Source organism: Etheostoma spectabile, chromosome 14, assembly GCF_008692095.1.
Source record: "Etheostoma spectabile isolate EspeVRDwgs_2016 chromosome 14, UIUC_Espe_1.0, whole genome shotgun sequence".
Lineage (NCBI taxonomy): Eukaryota > Metazoa > Chordata > Actinopteri > Perciformes > Percidae > Etheostoma > Etheostoma spectabile.
This window is the reverse complement of record NC_045746.1, coordinates 13,633,036-13,648,048: the sequence shown is the minus strand read 5'-3', so window position 1 is coordinate 13,648,048 and position 15,013 is coordinate 13,633,036. Positions and strand designations below refer to the sequence as shown.

Genomic DNA, 15,013 nt, shown 5'->3' with positions numbered 1-15,013 from the left:
CAAAAGAACACGTCCTCACTACTTTAAATTTTGTTAGGCAACAAATAAACTACTATAGTATTGTTGTTCCTCTGTCAGTAGTTTGCTTTTAGTAGGAAAAGATATATATTGCTGACTATAACAGAGCCCCAAAAATCTGACAAGAGTCCACTACTTTTCTCTTAGTAAATACATTTTTTTTTAGATTAATCCTACCTTCATCATTTTAGCCGGATATATGACTGTACGAGAGTAGTATGTCAGTATCTATCCATCCATGGTACTAGCGTAAGTGCAAGAGCAGATGTTTTTCTACTCTCCTTCGCGCGCGCGCGCGCGCGCGCGCGCGCACGCACGCACGCACGCACCCACACACACACACACACACACACACACACACACACACACACACACACACACACACACACACACACACACACACACACACACACACACACACACACACACACACACACACACACACACACACACACACACACACACACACACACACACACACACACACACACACACACCAAGGCCAGCTATTACCGCTTCTCTTACTGTTATTATAGCCTGTGCGCCTGTTTGCCTGTGTGTGTGTGTGTTGCTCAGTTTTATCTTTTTCTTTTTAACTAGATTTTCTTTGACTGAATACTGTACTACCGGCCAACTTGTCTGTATTTTATGTTAAATAAGCAGTAATATGTCATATAGTGAATAGACACTATAATCTATTTGGGCCCAATTCTATTACTATGTTAAAATTATAAATACATGTTTGTACAATATTTTTGAACTACCATAGTAAATATTTGGTAATTAGATCATATTAATTATAAGATTTGTATCTTTGATGAAAATTTCTCAGCTCTCATCTGAGGATCAGGGTGCAGTAATGAGTTTTGGTTTCAGGCTTCATGGCCATTCAAACACTCTGGATGAGGAAAATTATTTGCAGCAGCTTTGTATCCCATTAGCCTTGTGTTGCTATCACTGTAGAGCTCCAAGGTTACTAGTGTTCTGAGCAAGCTGTAGGTGAAGTGTTAATGCAGTGTGGGTGTCGTGTTTGGGCCTTCCGAAGGCCATGTGAATCCTATTAAACAAACCATCTGTGATGGGAGCTTGATAACCCAAATGACCAGCCTGCACCTGTTGCACACTCGCAGGTGTTTACACAAACAAACATCTGACTTATTAAAGCAACACATTGAAACATGTCCAGTTTGTGGAGGGAAACTATTAATTTGGTAATTGAAATATATTTGATTATAATTTAGATTTATAACCATCTTTACATCACTTCACAATTACTTAAATTACTATTATATACATTTAGTCACGTTAACTCGTTTCAATAGTCACCCAAATAATCTTATATAATCCTATAAATTTATAGCGAATGTGTCTTTTGTTAAACAGTGCCCACTGTTAAGAAAATAAGATGTAGAACATGTATGTCAAAGTCATAAAGTAAAAGTAGTCAGTAGCACAATATCAATCTAAGGTTTGCTAACATAAGCCACCATAAGCCTTTGGTCATACCAGACCAATTAAAGCTGCAGCAACAAAACCCTTGCGTGTTTTGAATGGAGCAAGGCCATGTTTTGTAGCCTAGAAGTCTGGACGCACCCTAGCAGCAGCAAATGTAATTTGCAGCTCAAGTCAGTAATTTGCTGCTAGGGTCAATCTAGCAACTCTCCGTTGGCTTGCGAGCTGGAAAAAAAATAATTCTGGTCAGGCCAATCACATCGTATATAGCGTTGGTGAGCGGGCATAACATAAGGACCACAGATTTGCAACAGAAATTTCCTGCTACTTGAAAACAAAGAAGATCGTCTTTCGAATCGGCTTTGGCCGCAACTCTAGAAGGCTTGTAGTTAAGCACTGAAGTCATTCTTAAAAAAGGAAGATATGTTCGAAGTTTTGCCAACTGGATACGGCAAAAGTTTAATATATCAACCAGCGTTGGTCTGGTTGGTTTTAGCGCTATTCTATTGCATGCGGAAGGAATTTGAAAGAGACGTTTATCCCGCCCCCTCGGATTGACCCAACATCTTGATGTGGGTATGACTTGTCCGGCTACATGTTTTGACTCATGAATTGATGATGGATGTATATGTAATCACTTTTTCACACAGGGCCATGATGGTTTGGATTTTTTTTTCACCTTTAATAATAAACACCTTCATTTACAAATTGCATTTTGTGTTTACTTGTGTTGTCCTTGACTATTGTTTAAATTGGTTTGATGTTCCGAAACACTTAAGTGTGACAAACATGCAAAGGAACAGGAAATGAGGAAGGGGGCAAACACTTTTTCACACCACTGTATAAAAACAATAATATAATAACATCATGGTGAAATTTGTTATTTGCAACCCTGTTTGAAACCCTGATGTTTCTTTGTCCCTCGTCATCACCTGAGAGCTCCGGGGTGGCTTGTTTTTGGATGGGGAGAGCTGGGAGCAATGTGCTGACAAACAAGTACACACACACACACACACACCAACACACACACAGCTCTGCATTCCTCACATTTCTTACACTTATAGCCCACACATACCTAGCTCATCACTTGTTGCATGGAAAAACATTGTATGACTGCACATAATATGGCTTTGTCTTAAAGTTTCTGCGGACTCTGCACTTACATCAACACAAACACATACTATGCATGAACCACAGTTTTGATTGCCATAGAACCCTCTCAATGACCCCCCCATGGTCCACGCACCAGAGTTTGGGAACCACTGGCATCAATCATCACATAGCAGTGTTGCTGTTTACCTTGTCTTCTGTCTATTTACACCAATAACCCCGCCCTGTAATGGTGGTGATGTTAGCAAATAACCCTTTCTTAAACCCTTTTGTGTCTCCTTGTGTGTACAGTGATAACATTAATAAATGATCAAAGTTACTGCAGCGATTATATAAAGAGCTATGAATAGGAAGGCTTTAAATAACTGACTAGACTGGAGTGTTTGTCTCTCACTCTGCCTGTGTCTCTCTGCAGAGACACAGGCAGAAATGTACAAAGATAACGGGGGACTGAAGATTGTGGTTAAACGGCCACCATGTCAAGAATAATATTCACAGTCATTGGCTGTTAATTCCCCTTTTCTATAAAGAATTTTTTCTCTTTCCAACTTACTATATTTCATCTGCCCCTTGAGTTACCTCAGACATTTTACACATCTATTCATCTACTCTGTCTTCTATCTACTCTGTCCCATGAATGACTGGGTCAGATTATGGTGATTAGTCACTGTGACATCAAGCCAGTCATTTATATAAACCCATTTTACTCTATCTGCAAGGTCATCCACTGGATTAGACCAGCTATCATGATAGGATCAGTGGATTAACTTACCTGAAATGCTAGCATAATCAATGCAAAATCACCCAACACTAGTTTCTGCTATTGTAAAATGAAATGTACTTGATAATTACTGCTGCTAATATGGGGCTGTGGCAACTGAACATGAATGAATCAGATAATCTCTCTCTCTCTAAGATTAAAAAGACAAAACTTGATACAATCTTACAGGCTGGTGTACGCGTTTGTCCTTTGGAACTTTTTTGATAGTGTTTGAACATTGTTCCTTTTAAGCAGAAAAACAACAACATTTGAGTAACTAAAGACGAGCATAAGTGAGGTGTTTGTTGTTTTTGATTTGACTGCCGCTAACTTTGGTGTGTCTGGTGCGTACAGCCGGCTATAAAAAAGAAAAAAAAAGAAGAAAAAAAAGCTGATGCCTCTAAATGGCATTTACTTAACCTGACTGAAGAAGAGAGGCAAAATTGTCCATCTAGTAGCAGGAAGAATAAAGTGGAAGACAGAACAGGAAGTACTTCCGGTTTTCATCTATTAAGTGTAAGCCAGAGTCTGGGTTGATTTTAGATTTTATAAGGAAATGAATAACATTGATGATTTTCAGTGGTGCTAAACATGCATCATGTTCTGTAGTAGATGATTTAATATTTTATTTATATTATTTTCATAATTATTTATTTTATATATTTTCTGTTGCCCTATTTATTGTGATGGAAAAAGGTTTTTTGTATTGTTTTTTATTAAAAAAAGATTTTGAATTCAACTCTCTCTCTCTCTTTACCTCACTTTCAGCTGCAATAAGTCAAGCTATTACTCGCATCAGCCTTTCAAAAAGGCCAGTAGTAAAATATACCTGGAGGCAAAGAAGAATGAACTTAAAGCCACTGCACAATCTTTTTAACATGCCCCTGAGCTGACCATGTGGCCCATTCTCAATCACTTCTTATCAAGGGAATTCAAGAGTGGGGTATTTACTGGCGTATTTTAAGTAGAACAAAATGTGAAAATCTCTTGAGCTAGTATTAACCACAGCACATACAGAACCTTATTTCAGGCAACTTACCAAAAACCCATTGACTGAAGTGCAAAAATGTCAACTCATATGCAGGTTATAGGACTCATTTCTGCAGCACTCTATTACACAATTATACATAAAAAACTACTGCCAAAGATAAATCGGATTTGGTTATTTTCCATGACATACTTTTTTTTTTCTCTGTGCCTATCTCATTGGTTTAAGGGAGGAAAGACTAACCCGTAATTTTCACCATCTGCGGAATGGTTGCGGATCCGCAGCGGAGTTACTAGGTTTCCATTAAAGTCAATGTGTGTTTTTTCACTGACTGCGGAACGGCTGCGGTCCGACTCGGTCCCATCTCCCGCGATCCGCAGCCCTCTGGGGCAGATATGCAGAGCTTCTATTTTTGACAATGCCGGAGAGCTCGGCAGCAATTTAGCACAGGGCAGATTGTGGGGGACAGGAAGTCAAGCAAAGAAACAAAATAAAACATCTGGTTCATTTTCAAAATAAAATACACCATGCTCACGGCGGATCACGATTCCCTGCATTACACCTTGGAAATGTAATAATGGGCAGAGACAGGCCTGAAGTCAACAGGTCAGAAGTTTTGGGGTTCCGTTTATAGAAACTACATATTAATGTTATATTGCGCAAAGATACATGAATTTGCGAGATCTTGTGGGTCCTCGTGACTGACAGCTGTCCGTCATGGCCGCAGCCGTTCTGCAACAAATCCGGACCTGGTGGGTATTGACGGACAGCAGAGCACGGAGCCGACGCGCAGCTGTTCCGCAGTTGGAGGAAATCCAGGGCTAGTTAGGAAAAAGTTATGTGATTGTTCCTAATATATGTGTGTGCTTTTAGGTAGGGAAAAAAAAAATGTGTCCTAGTGAGTGACTGTGCCAGGAGCTCAGAGACTAAAAGAAGAGCTCTGTAAAGCCCACCTTGTATGGTAGAAGTTTCTTATCCTTTCTCTGGGTTGTGATATATGGACTCCTTGACCAAAACTGTGTCTGGGGCACCACACACACACACACACACACACACACACACACACACACACACACCTCCCTTTCTCTGACCTCAGTGTTGTGGGGTTACACACACACAATGGTTTCACTCAGTGCGAGCCAACCAACCAGCTATCCAGCTAATTCCAGTAGCTACAGTCAGTCTCCAGCATGCATGGAGCATTAACCACATGGAGGGGGGTCGATATTTGTTATCCCAGAACTTGGACCTCCGCCCGTAGAGTTAGGGGGGGTTGTTTTCATCGCACCAGGCGTGTTTGTTTGCAGGTTGAAAACATGACTCAATCTGCACAAAACCAGCATAAAAACATATAACATCTATAATAGATTCACAAGACAAAATCAAGATTAGCTGATCATGACAATATCACAAGAACTTAAGAGTGGCACAAAGAAATTCAAAAACAAGTTGCTCAGGATAGGGAGTAAAATCTTTCTAAATTGCCACTGCGAACAGACGTTAGGATAACCTTAAATCTGCTCTTGTGATGAACCCACAAAGAGTTATTAATTTTTGTTATTACCATTATTATTATTATTATTATTACTACCCAAAGCTGCTGTTCAGAGTATTTAAGCATCTTTCAACTCATTGTTTTGTTGCTCCGGGTCTGCTGGATGTGTAAATATTGCAATGGTCTGCAAAAAAGTTGTATCACTACGGTACATCAACGTGATAAGTTAATGTTGTGTTGTTCCACATAAATTAATTACTGCTGCTTTCACAAAATATACGTGGTGCTGACTGTTTGACGTCACAACAATGGCTGCAGTCTGAACACATCTCCTGTATGTTGTTACATTTCAGGCCCAGTAAATGTGTGCATCTACAACAAATTAGTTTAAAACTCAGACATGTTGCTCTGTACTCTACTGAGTTTATTTGGATTGAAGGCAATCCCTATGATCAGCAATCAATTAGCCTGACTTGAAAGGAGAGATATGACTAGATTAATATCCACGTCAGTGAAAAATCTCAACTAGACACCAAAATCACTCTCCGGTCTGCTTTGGATTTATTTATTTCAGTGGACTAATCTGTAGCCGTTGTACTTCTCAGTGGCTCCAAAATCTACTAAGAGGGGCTCAGACATATCCTGATCTAAAGGGCAGCTAAATCAGGGCTAAAATTAGAACAAAAAACATGCAGCACCACCACTGCTCTGCTACTAATAGAGACAAGCCTGATAAAAGGTTACAGTCATTATGATTATGAGGTACAAATCTTAAGAATCCCAACTTAAGGCTACTGCCATAACATTTTAGACTTTTTATCTTTTGTTTTTAACATTTGGGAGATCTCAGTACCCTCCTTTTGAAATAACAGAAAATTGGAAGTGTTTCAAAGCCTTTCTCCCTGTGGCAGCTCTTCATGGGTGAGCCAGCCAGGAGTCACGGTGGCCACAGAGCGTCCTGTCACTCATGTCGCCTTGGTTATGTAAGCTAGGAGATCACACTACGCCACTGAGGGGGAAGGAGAGATTTGGAGAGAAAAGGAGGGGAAGAAAGCATAGAAATTGACTTTGAATTATAAACAAGGTTACGGCTGTTTCAGCCTTCTATCTCTCTCTCAACCTCCTGATTATCGTTCTCATATTCTCCCCCTTCATCCCTCCCTTCTCGCCTCCTTTTCACACCCTCTTCGTCTCCCCTAAGGGGCTCCAGTGTACTACAGACGACAACGCTAGGTGCAAATGACGGTATACTCAATGTGTGTGTGTGTGTGTGTGTGTGTGTGTGTGTGTGTGTGTGTGTGTGTGTGTGTGTGTGTGTGTGTGTGTGTGTGTGTGTGTGTGTGTGTGTGTGTGTGTGTGTGTGTGTGTGTGTAAAATAGCTAATCTTTAGGCAGATCCAGTGGAAGTCTGAACAAGGTGAACAGGAGGTGGGATACATCAAGCTGCCAAAGTGTCCTCTTTAATGCCAGAACAACTTCAGGACAAACACCATGACTACCGGTCCCCCTCACAAACTGTATTAAGTTACCCACACTTTGTATTCTAAATATTACTTCTTATTCCTATAAACAGGGATGCAGTGTTCATAGCCTGAATAAGAATATACTTCATTCTCCCTTGCAACCGTCATCTTGGATTAAAATTGTAACAGGCATTTGCCACTATTTTTCAACATTTTATAAGACAAAATGATCAATTACAAACATAATTGTTTGTAAAAATGAATTTTAATGTAATTGTGAAGTTGATTTTAGCAGCACAACTTTTGACACTGCTGCTTTGAGTAGAGTCAGTGTAACAGATTACCAATTAAAAGTCAACTACCGTAGGAGAGGATGAAATGCTCTGCTTTGTTTTCGGGGGGTTGGAGGGTGTGTATGGTGGACAGCAGGAAGAAAGTGAGAACAGTCGCAGGTGACTAAAGAGTAATTTATTCTGGTACTAACCACTGTTTTAATGTGATGCATCTCTGTTTTTATGTAAATGTATGGGGATCATTGACTCACCTATTTGCAGCAGTACAGGTGTAACCAGCGCTGTCTCCATGGCGTAGCAGAACTCCCTGCCGAACATCACGGCCCCATGCATCACCCATCTCTTCAAGGGTATGCCTTCGACCGATCCCTCGCTCACTGACTCCTCCCCTCCTCGACCTCGGCTACCCCCTGATCCATGCGCCTCACCTCCTGCTTTCTCCACGCCCAAGCCCGATTCCGCGGAGTTTTTGACGTTAACCCCGCCCACCAGAGATCCGACCTGCATAGCAGCGGCCTCTGTGTTCTGGGGAGGCATGGTGGAGGGCATGCATGCAATGAAAAAAAAAAAAAACAATGCCCCTCTAACAAGCTGACAAATTGGAAAACAATTACCTGTAGCTACCAAAGGAAAAAAACAATACTATGTCCCTGCATATGTAGTTTCTATAAAAATAGTAGTGACTTTAGTAGTGAATTATTACAATCTTTACAAGCAACAAATTGTAGCATGTGGTACTAACTGGCTAGTAGTATGATCTATTACTGCTTTAAAATGTATGCAGTGCTAATACCACTAGAATAAAAACCTGTGATGGATAGTGTCAATAAATAAATGAAGGGAAAAGAGATCTATTATGTATGATCTAGCATGTTAAAGTAAAGAAAACAAAACCAAAAACTCAGCAATCAGTTGTCCTTCTGAACAAGTTGTCCTCCCAAAACACTGCAGCTTACAATTCAAGATGTGTTGATCTCCCTTTCGGCTTTTTGTTTAGTCCCAGAGTTGAAAAAGAAAATCAGCTTTCCAAAGGCTTGTAGAAAATACAGAGAAATTAAGGAAGCAGTTGAATTTTCACAGGAAGACTGTGCGGTACATTCCAAGAAAAAGTGCTTCTTTCGGTGTGTGTCAGGTATGTTTGTGTGTGTACTGTGTGTGTGAGAGTGTATTTGTGTGTGTGTGTGTGTGTGTGTGTGTGTGTGTGTGTGTGTGTGTGTGTGTGTGTGTGTGTGTGTGTGTGTGTGTGTGTGTGTGTGTGTGTGTGTGTTTATGGCTTTATTGTCATTGAGGTTTCTCCCCCTCTTTTTCTTACTGTCTATTACAAGCTGTAAAAATCCATATAGAAGACCATTCAGTAAGTTTCAGAGTCATTTTGTGTATAGAGGGTTGGATTGAGGGCTGGATGGAGGTCTGGATGACGGAGTGGGTGGGGGCAAAGAAGAGCCCAAGGGGGGAATGGGGAGGAGGAGGGCAGGCAGCGAAGGTGGGCGGAGCTCCTCTGAAAATCCCCATCGATTGGCTGATCAATCTGGAGGAAAACACCCAACAGGACGATAACCAGCAGGTGGAGAAGCAGAGCCATAACGCAGGCGTCCCATTGGTCAGGAGGAGAGAAGTGGTTGGGTAAGGTGAGGTGGATGGGAAGAGAGGAGGAGAAAAAAAAACAACAACATTAGACTTGGTGACAGCCATTTCCAACATGCAATGACCAGTGCATGAGAGCTTTGCTGCATTAAACAAAACAATGAATTGATTGCTGAAGTATTTTTTTGGCATCACAGCAGTTTGTTTTTTTTCCCCAGTTTTTGTGTTTTAAAAGGTAAAAATATTTCATAATTCTTACGAAGCATAAGGGCCACATCTCAAGAAAAAAATAAAAGGACAAATTTTTGTTTTTTTATTTTGCATTTCGAATGAACAATTTCCGAATAAAGTAAAAATGTTGAGAATAAAGTCAATATGACTAGAATAAAGTGGAAATACTTTTTTGAGAATAAAGTCAAAATGTCAAGAAAAAACTTGATATTTCAAGAATCCAGTCAGACTTTAGAAAATGAACCAAACTACGAGTTTTAGTCCTCTACAAAATGCCTCGTGAAGGCCTATGTGCTCGGGAAATTATACTTCAGAATTAACAACAAGAAAATTCTTGCTCTCTTAGCGCATAAACACAGAATTGTGATAAGTATTATGACTTTGAAGAAAAAATTGCGTTTGTTCAGAAGGAGAAACCGCACAAACTTGGAAGACTGAAACTGAAATAGCTTGTAATAGACAGATGCAAGGGTATCAATGGTAACACCTACGCGCAATACGAGCGTGGCACTCCAGGATGTACATATGATGATGCCTCCATGACAGCTGGCATGGTGGACTGTCGCTCTTATGTAATTAACTGATAAAAGGAGTTGATTTTATTTTATTCTCGACATTTCGACTTAATTATCGAATTGCAAAATAAATTTAAAAAAAAATCTTCCTTCTTGATATGGCTCTAATGGTCCATCATACTTGTGATATCTCTTCATGCAGAGTTTTCGTCCTTTTTGCCTCCACTTAATACTATAGTGGTTAGTGGATTTATGTTATGTACTGTAAAATTCTTTCTTAAACTCAACAGCAACTTTTCTTTTACAGAAACAATGTCCCGGATACACTGAGTGGTTTTCATTGAAACTACTTTTTACCTGAAGAAGAATTAAAACTTATCCACAAACAAAATTTCAGTCATCCTTCTTGTATTGGCCTGGAGGCAGAAGGAGACCAATAACTCAAAACATGGACAAATAAAACCGAAACTATGTCTGTGACCAGACACAGTCAGGGCCAGAGAGAAAAGGGGTTTTTGTGTTATCTCGGCAAAACCAACTCACGTGTTTGAATCTGGAAGTGTGAGTTGTTTGAGAGTACCAACATGCTCATACCACAACAGACACACACACATTCTCCTATGAAAAGAGCCCATTTTTAAACAGTGTAATTGGTTTGAGCACATGATTCATCCTTGCAGAAACACGGACAGTCTTTACAAGAGGACGGGGAGGATGAAAGCATGTGTTTTATGTGCTGAAACGTTTTCAAATTAAGCTACTGTTTCAAACAGAGGGCTTGTGTTGTGTGTGTTTGGTGAGAAGATATGAGAGATATGTGGACAGAAAAAAAGAGAGAAAGAAGAGAAAAAAGCATGGAGCCCTTCAGTTAATACCACGCCTAATAGAGTGAGAGAAAAACAGACTGCATATGTTCAATACGATTACAAAAAAAAATTTGTCCAGCAGGCCACTGGATTATAACCCGCGGAGAGGGCCCATTTCGTCATACCCAACACACACTAATGACTGCCACGTGAACTACACACACAGACTTTATAAGTTGCTAAGACCCTCATCAAGCTTCTTGAGGGGAGATTGAGAAATAAAACAAAACAAGAGAGGGAGGGTGGAGGGAGAGAAATGAGGGGAGGAAGAAGGAAAGGATGGATGGAGGTTTGAACAGGGGAAAGATTGAGAGATAGAAGGAGGGAAGTTAGGCAGAGAATAAGAAGGGCAAGATGAGATCGACAGACTGGTAAAAGAAGGAAAAAGCAAGGGAAGCATACAGAAAGAGTAAGAGGAAGCAGGATGAAGATAGGCTAAGAAGGAGCTGGAAAACAGTCAAAGTTAATTATTTGCCAAACAAACTGGATTTTCTATCATCAGATATAGATGAAAAAGAGCAAGAGGGAGGGAAAGGAGATGCTTGTAAGCGGGTCAGGGACAAGGTTTTCCGACTCTAGTGTGTCAACACACACTAAACACACTTAAGCTAGGTCTATTTTAAAGTGTTTATTCTTGTGCCACAGACCAGATTACCTGCGACATCGGCGTGAAATCAGGGCAAGCTCAACCTTTCTCACTTCATCTACCTACTCTATTTCCCTGCTTCTTTTTCTTCTTTATGGTCGGCCTTCTCCCTGTCTCGCTTACATGTAAAATGACACACCAGACATGTCTCATGTCTGCTGCAAGCCTGATCATGTATTCTATGGGACATAGTGTCAGTTTGCAAATGAGCAGTAAGAGCAGGCTGACACTGTAGACACAACATGGATGAAGCAGCAGGGAGTGAGGTTTTCTAATTGCTACCATCTAGCTAGTTATCTAAAATCAATTAATTCTTTGGGCAATGTGGTGGAGCATGGGGAGGGACGAGTAAACGGAAGAACAAGCCAGTAAGTGGACCTTGACTTGGAAGTTCTGTCAAAAATGATACAAAGTAATTTTATTTGCCTAAACAAGGCAGCAGATTAGTCAATTAATCAGTCAATTAACAGAAACTTACTTTTGATGAGTCCTTCAGGGAAACACTGCGCACTTGTGTGTGTGTGTGTGTGTGTGTATTTTTCACAAATACATAAAAATGGATCAGGGATTTTAACTGGACATCAGAATCAGCTTTAATGGCCAAGTAAGTGTAAACACATACAAGGAATTTTACTCTGGCTCTTTTGTTGCTGTCACACTACATACCATACACAGCAATACGTAGACATGTGATTTAAACAAGAACAACAAAGTAGAACAAGGTAAACAAATATTTGACTACTTTATACAGACATAGAAGTTATCTATGTGCAACTTTCGGATTATGATGATTCTAGCGGCCACTTTGGACAAAAGTGGTAGTGTTTTTACCACACCTGCTGTCCTAAAGATCTTTTCTTAACGAAGCTCTATTACTGAGTTAACATTACTTCTTGCAATGTATAACATGATATATAAACTATAATAGAACCATTTCAGAACAGGTTACATAGACCCTAAGGAAAGCAAAACTGCTAAATGTTTTTTTTTTTTTTAAGAAAAATAAAAGTAGTATGTAGTTTTGAGAACATTTATTGTGCAAAACTGTAATTATACAACATAATGTTGCAAATAAATACAATTGAAGTACTCTAGTTGCAGAGACTTTAACAAAAAAAAAAGCTTAAAGTATTGAGTTTCTTTCCTGTAGTGCAAACCATTCTAAAAAGACCCTACACTTAGTTTAAGTCCTTGGTTCTTAAATGCCACCCAAGATGCAGAGAACAGGAAAAAAATGGCGTCTTTTTAGTTAAGGAAAAAAGAAAATACATTCAGTGTTAGGCAAAGATTCATAGACACTTTAAATAAAAACATATTTAAACAAAGTGTATTATCTGTAACAATTTGGTTTTAAACATTTTGTTCTCTGACTGAAATGAAAATTGGTGTCTTGTTAAAGGAACGGATACTGTGAATTAGGGAAATACTTCTAGTATTAGGCATGACTATTTTGAATAAAGAAAATTCTTTCAAGTGTAGTGCACAGTGACTTCAAATAAAAACATATTGAAGTGCCAAATGAAAGAACAAAAATCATATTTCTAGTATAAGGCACATATACGTCAACTATAGAAAGTATAAAAGTTTCTTTTCAGTAGTGTCGTGCCATGGACAGTAAAACATGCAAAACAGTGACAGTGCGCACATCCACACAACCCACACACACACCTTTAATATGCCCATTCTCATCCATATATAGTAACACACACACACACACACACACACACACGCACACGCACACGCAACGCACGCACGCACGCACGCACGCACGCACACGAAAAATAACCATATTCCCAGCTTTGAATGGCAGATGGCAGGGATAAGTACTACAGAGAGATCGAGGAAGAGAGAGAGAGAGAGAGAGAGAGAAGGAGGGGGGGAGAAAACAGACTGGATGTGTGCATTATGGTGCAGTGCTGCTGCAGTTTAGAGAGTACGGGGGGCACATGTGTATCAACGTGCACTAGCGTCAATGACAAATCCCTTACTCATTACACAGGGCGTATATCAAAAATACTGGCTGGTATGAATATGATGTAATATACCTGCTGTTCACATGTGAACTCTCTCACACGGACACACATACATCTTAGAGCTGCTTACATTCTAAATAGAAGTCAAATGTCTTTGTTCACTTTAGTCTTTGGCCATTATGACTGATAATGACGAGAAAACACAAAGGCCCACATAGTTTCTGAGTCTGGGTACCAACTCTGAAGGCGACTCTATTGACAGGTTGATCACGTATTGAGTCAATCTGACATTAAACCTGTAGAGGTTTGTTTGTTTATTTAGTTTCCGCATTAGCTCCTGCCTTCTTCCTGAGGTCCTTACAACTTTCTTAATGGGACAATGAAATAATTAATACACACCTTACAATAGATCATAGACAATACAGAAATATACAGGAGGTGAGTATATCCACGTACAGCACCATTATGACAATTCAACCACCTAATTATGAAGTGCAACTGAGTCACCGCACTTCTTTGCGTTGAACTAGAACAGCAAGTTTACCATGTACATGTGACACATTAAATATGTACTGGAGTAGAGACAATATCAAGTACTTTTAAGTACCTAGAGATTGTATTATTCTTTTACTAATGGCAGAGACTAATTTTATGCATCTTATTTTGAAATTTCGTCATCATTGTCAAAACCAGCATTGTGATTCATATTTACGGATTTAACTTTTCCGTATTACACTGAACACTGGAGTATAAAAGGGGGTCTGTCGTTGTGCATATGTTTTAATGTAGTTTCTGCATGATTTTCCCACAAACAACTGTCTTGGTTTGGAATCCCTTAAAAACAGGTCATTGCCTGAAAAAACTAAGTTGCTGGTAGTAAATGGACAGTGTGGTGTGTCTGTTATGTCACCTGAAGACTTATTGGCCACAAGGCCAAAAATTGGCTCAGGTCTATTTTTGTGGTGCTACAAAGCTTGATCAAGAAATATCCTGCCATGCCAATGTTACACTAGCAAAGGTTATAATGGAGAGGAGATAGAAGAGGACTCTGATGTGTGTTGTTTTGGCTAGCATTGCAGCCAATAATAGCCCAGTCATCCTAGTGTTTATTTTTAGCCTAGCTGGCTAATAAGCTAGCTAGTTAGCAGTCTGAGCAAATCAAATACACACTGCAGTCAGTTGGTTCACACCCAGAGCAGTTAGCACAACACAGTTAGCTAGCTAACCTATTTTGTTTTCAAAAGGAAAAAACATTACCAACTTAGTTTCCCTGAGTCTGTTTTGGACCCTTAGCTAGTTAACAAGGTTCTTGCTACATTTTATTTCCACAAGCTACTGTAGGTTTCAGACAAAAGAAAAAATTATCTGTGCTAAAAGTAGCAAAAAGTACTTTTCAAGACAAGTTGAAGGTGACCAGAGCTTTATAAAAAATATACTTGAAAATGCATTTCCTGCAGACAATGCGTGGGAATGCTGAATAACTGAATTGCTAAAGCTAGTCTGGTTGAATAGCTTAAATCAGTAAGAAGTAGTGAGAATAGTTGAAAAAGTACGAATGGTTTTAATTAAGTGGAATAACACCACTACACCTAGGAGCTAGAGCTAGATTTTAAAAGTTGA

At 39.6% G+C, this 15,013-nt stretch overlaps 1 protein-coding gene and 1 long non-coding RNA gene across 2 annotated transcripts in view; one reads left to right on the top strand and one right to left on the bottom strand.

Moving 5' to 3' along the window:
* Positions 1–15,013, bottom strand: part of slc45a4a (solute carrier family 45 member 4a) — a 49,903-nt gene that overhangs the window by 27,711 nt on the left and 7,179 nt on the right. Inside the window, exon 3 of the mRNA XM_032535463.1 lies at positions 7,830–9,106. Coding sequence (XP_032391354.1) covers positions 7,830–8,127 — 298 coding nt within the window. The 5' untranslated portion in view covers positions 8,128–9,106. The remainder of the gene's footprint in view (positions 1–7,829; positions 9,107–15,013) is intronic.
* Positions 3,910–15,013, top strand: part of LOC116701705 (uncharacterized) — a 23,361-nt gene continuing 12,257 nt past the window's right edge. Inside the window, exons 1-2 of the long non-coding RNA XR_004334985.1 lie at positions 3,910–3,922; positions 12,430–12,438. This is a non-coding gene — a long non-coding RNA (uncharacterized LOC116701705). The remainder of the gene's footprint in view (positions 3,923–12,429; positions 12,439–15,013) is intronic.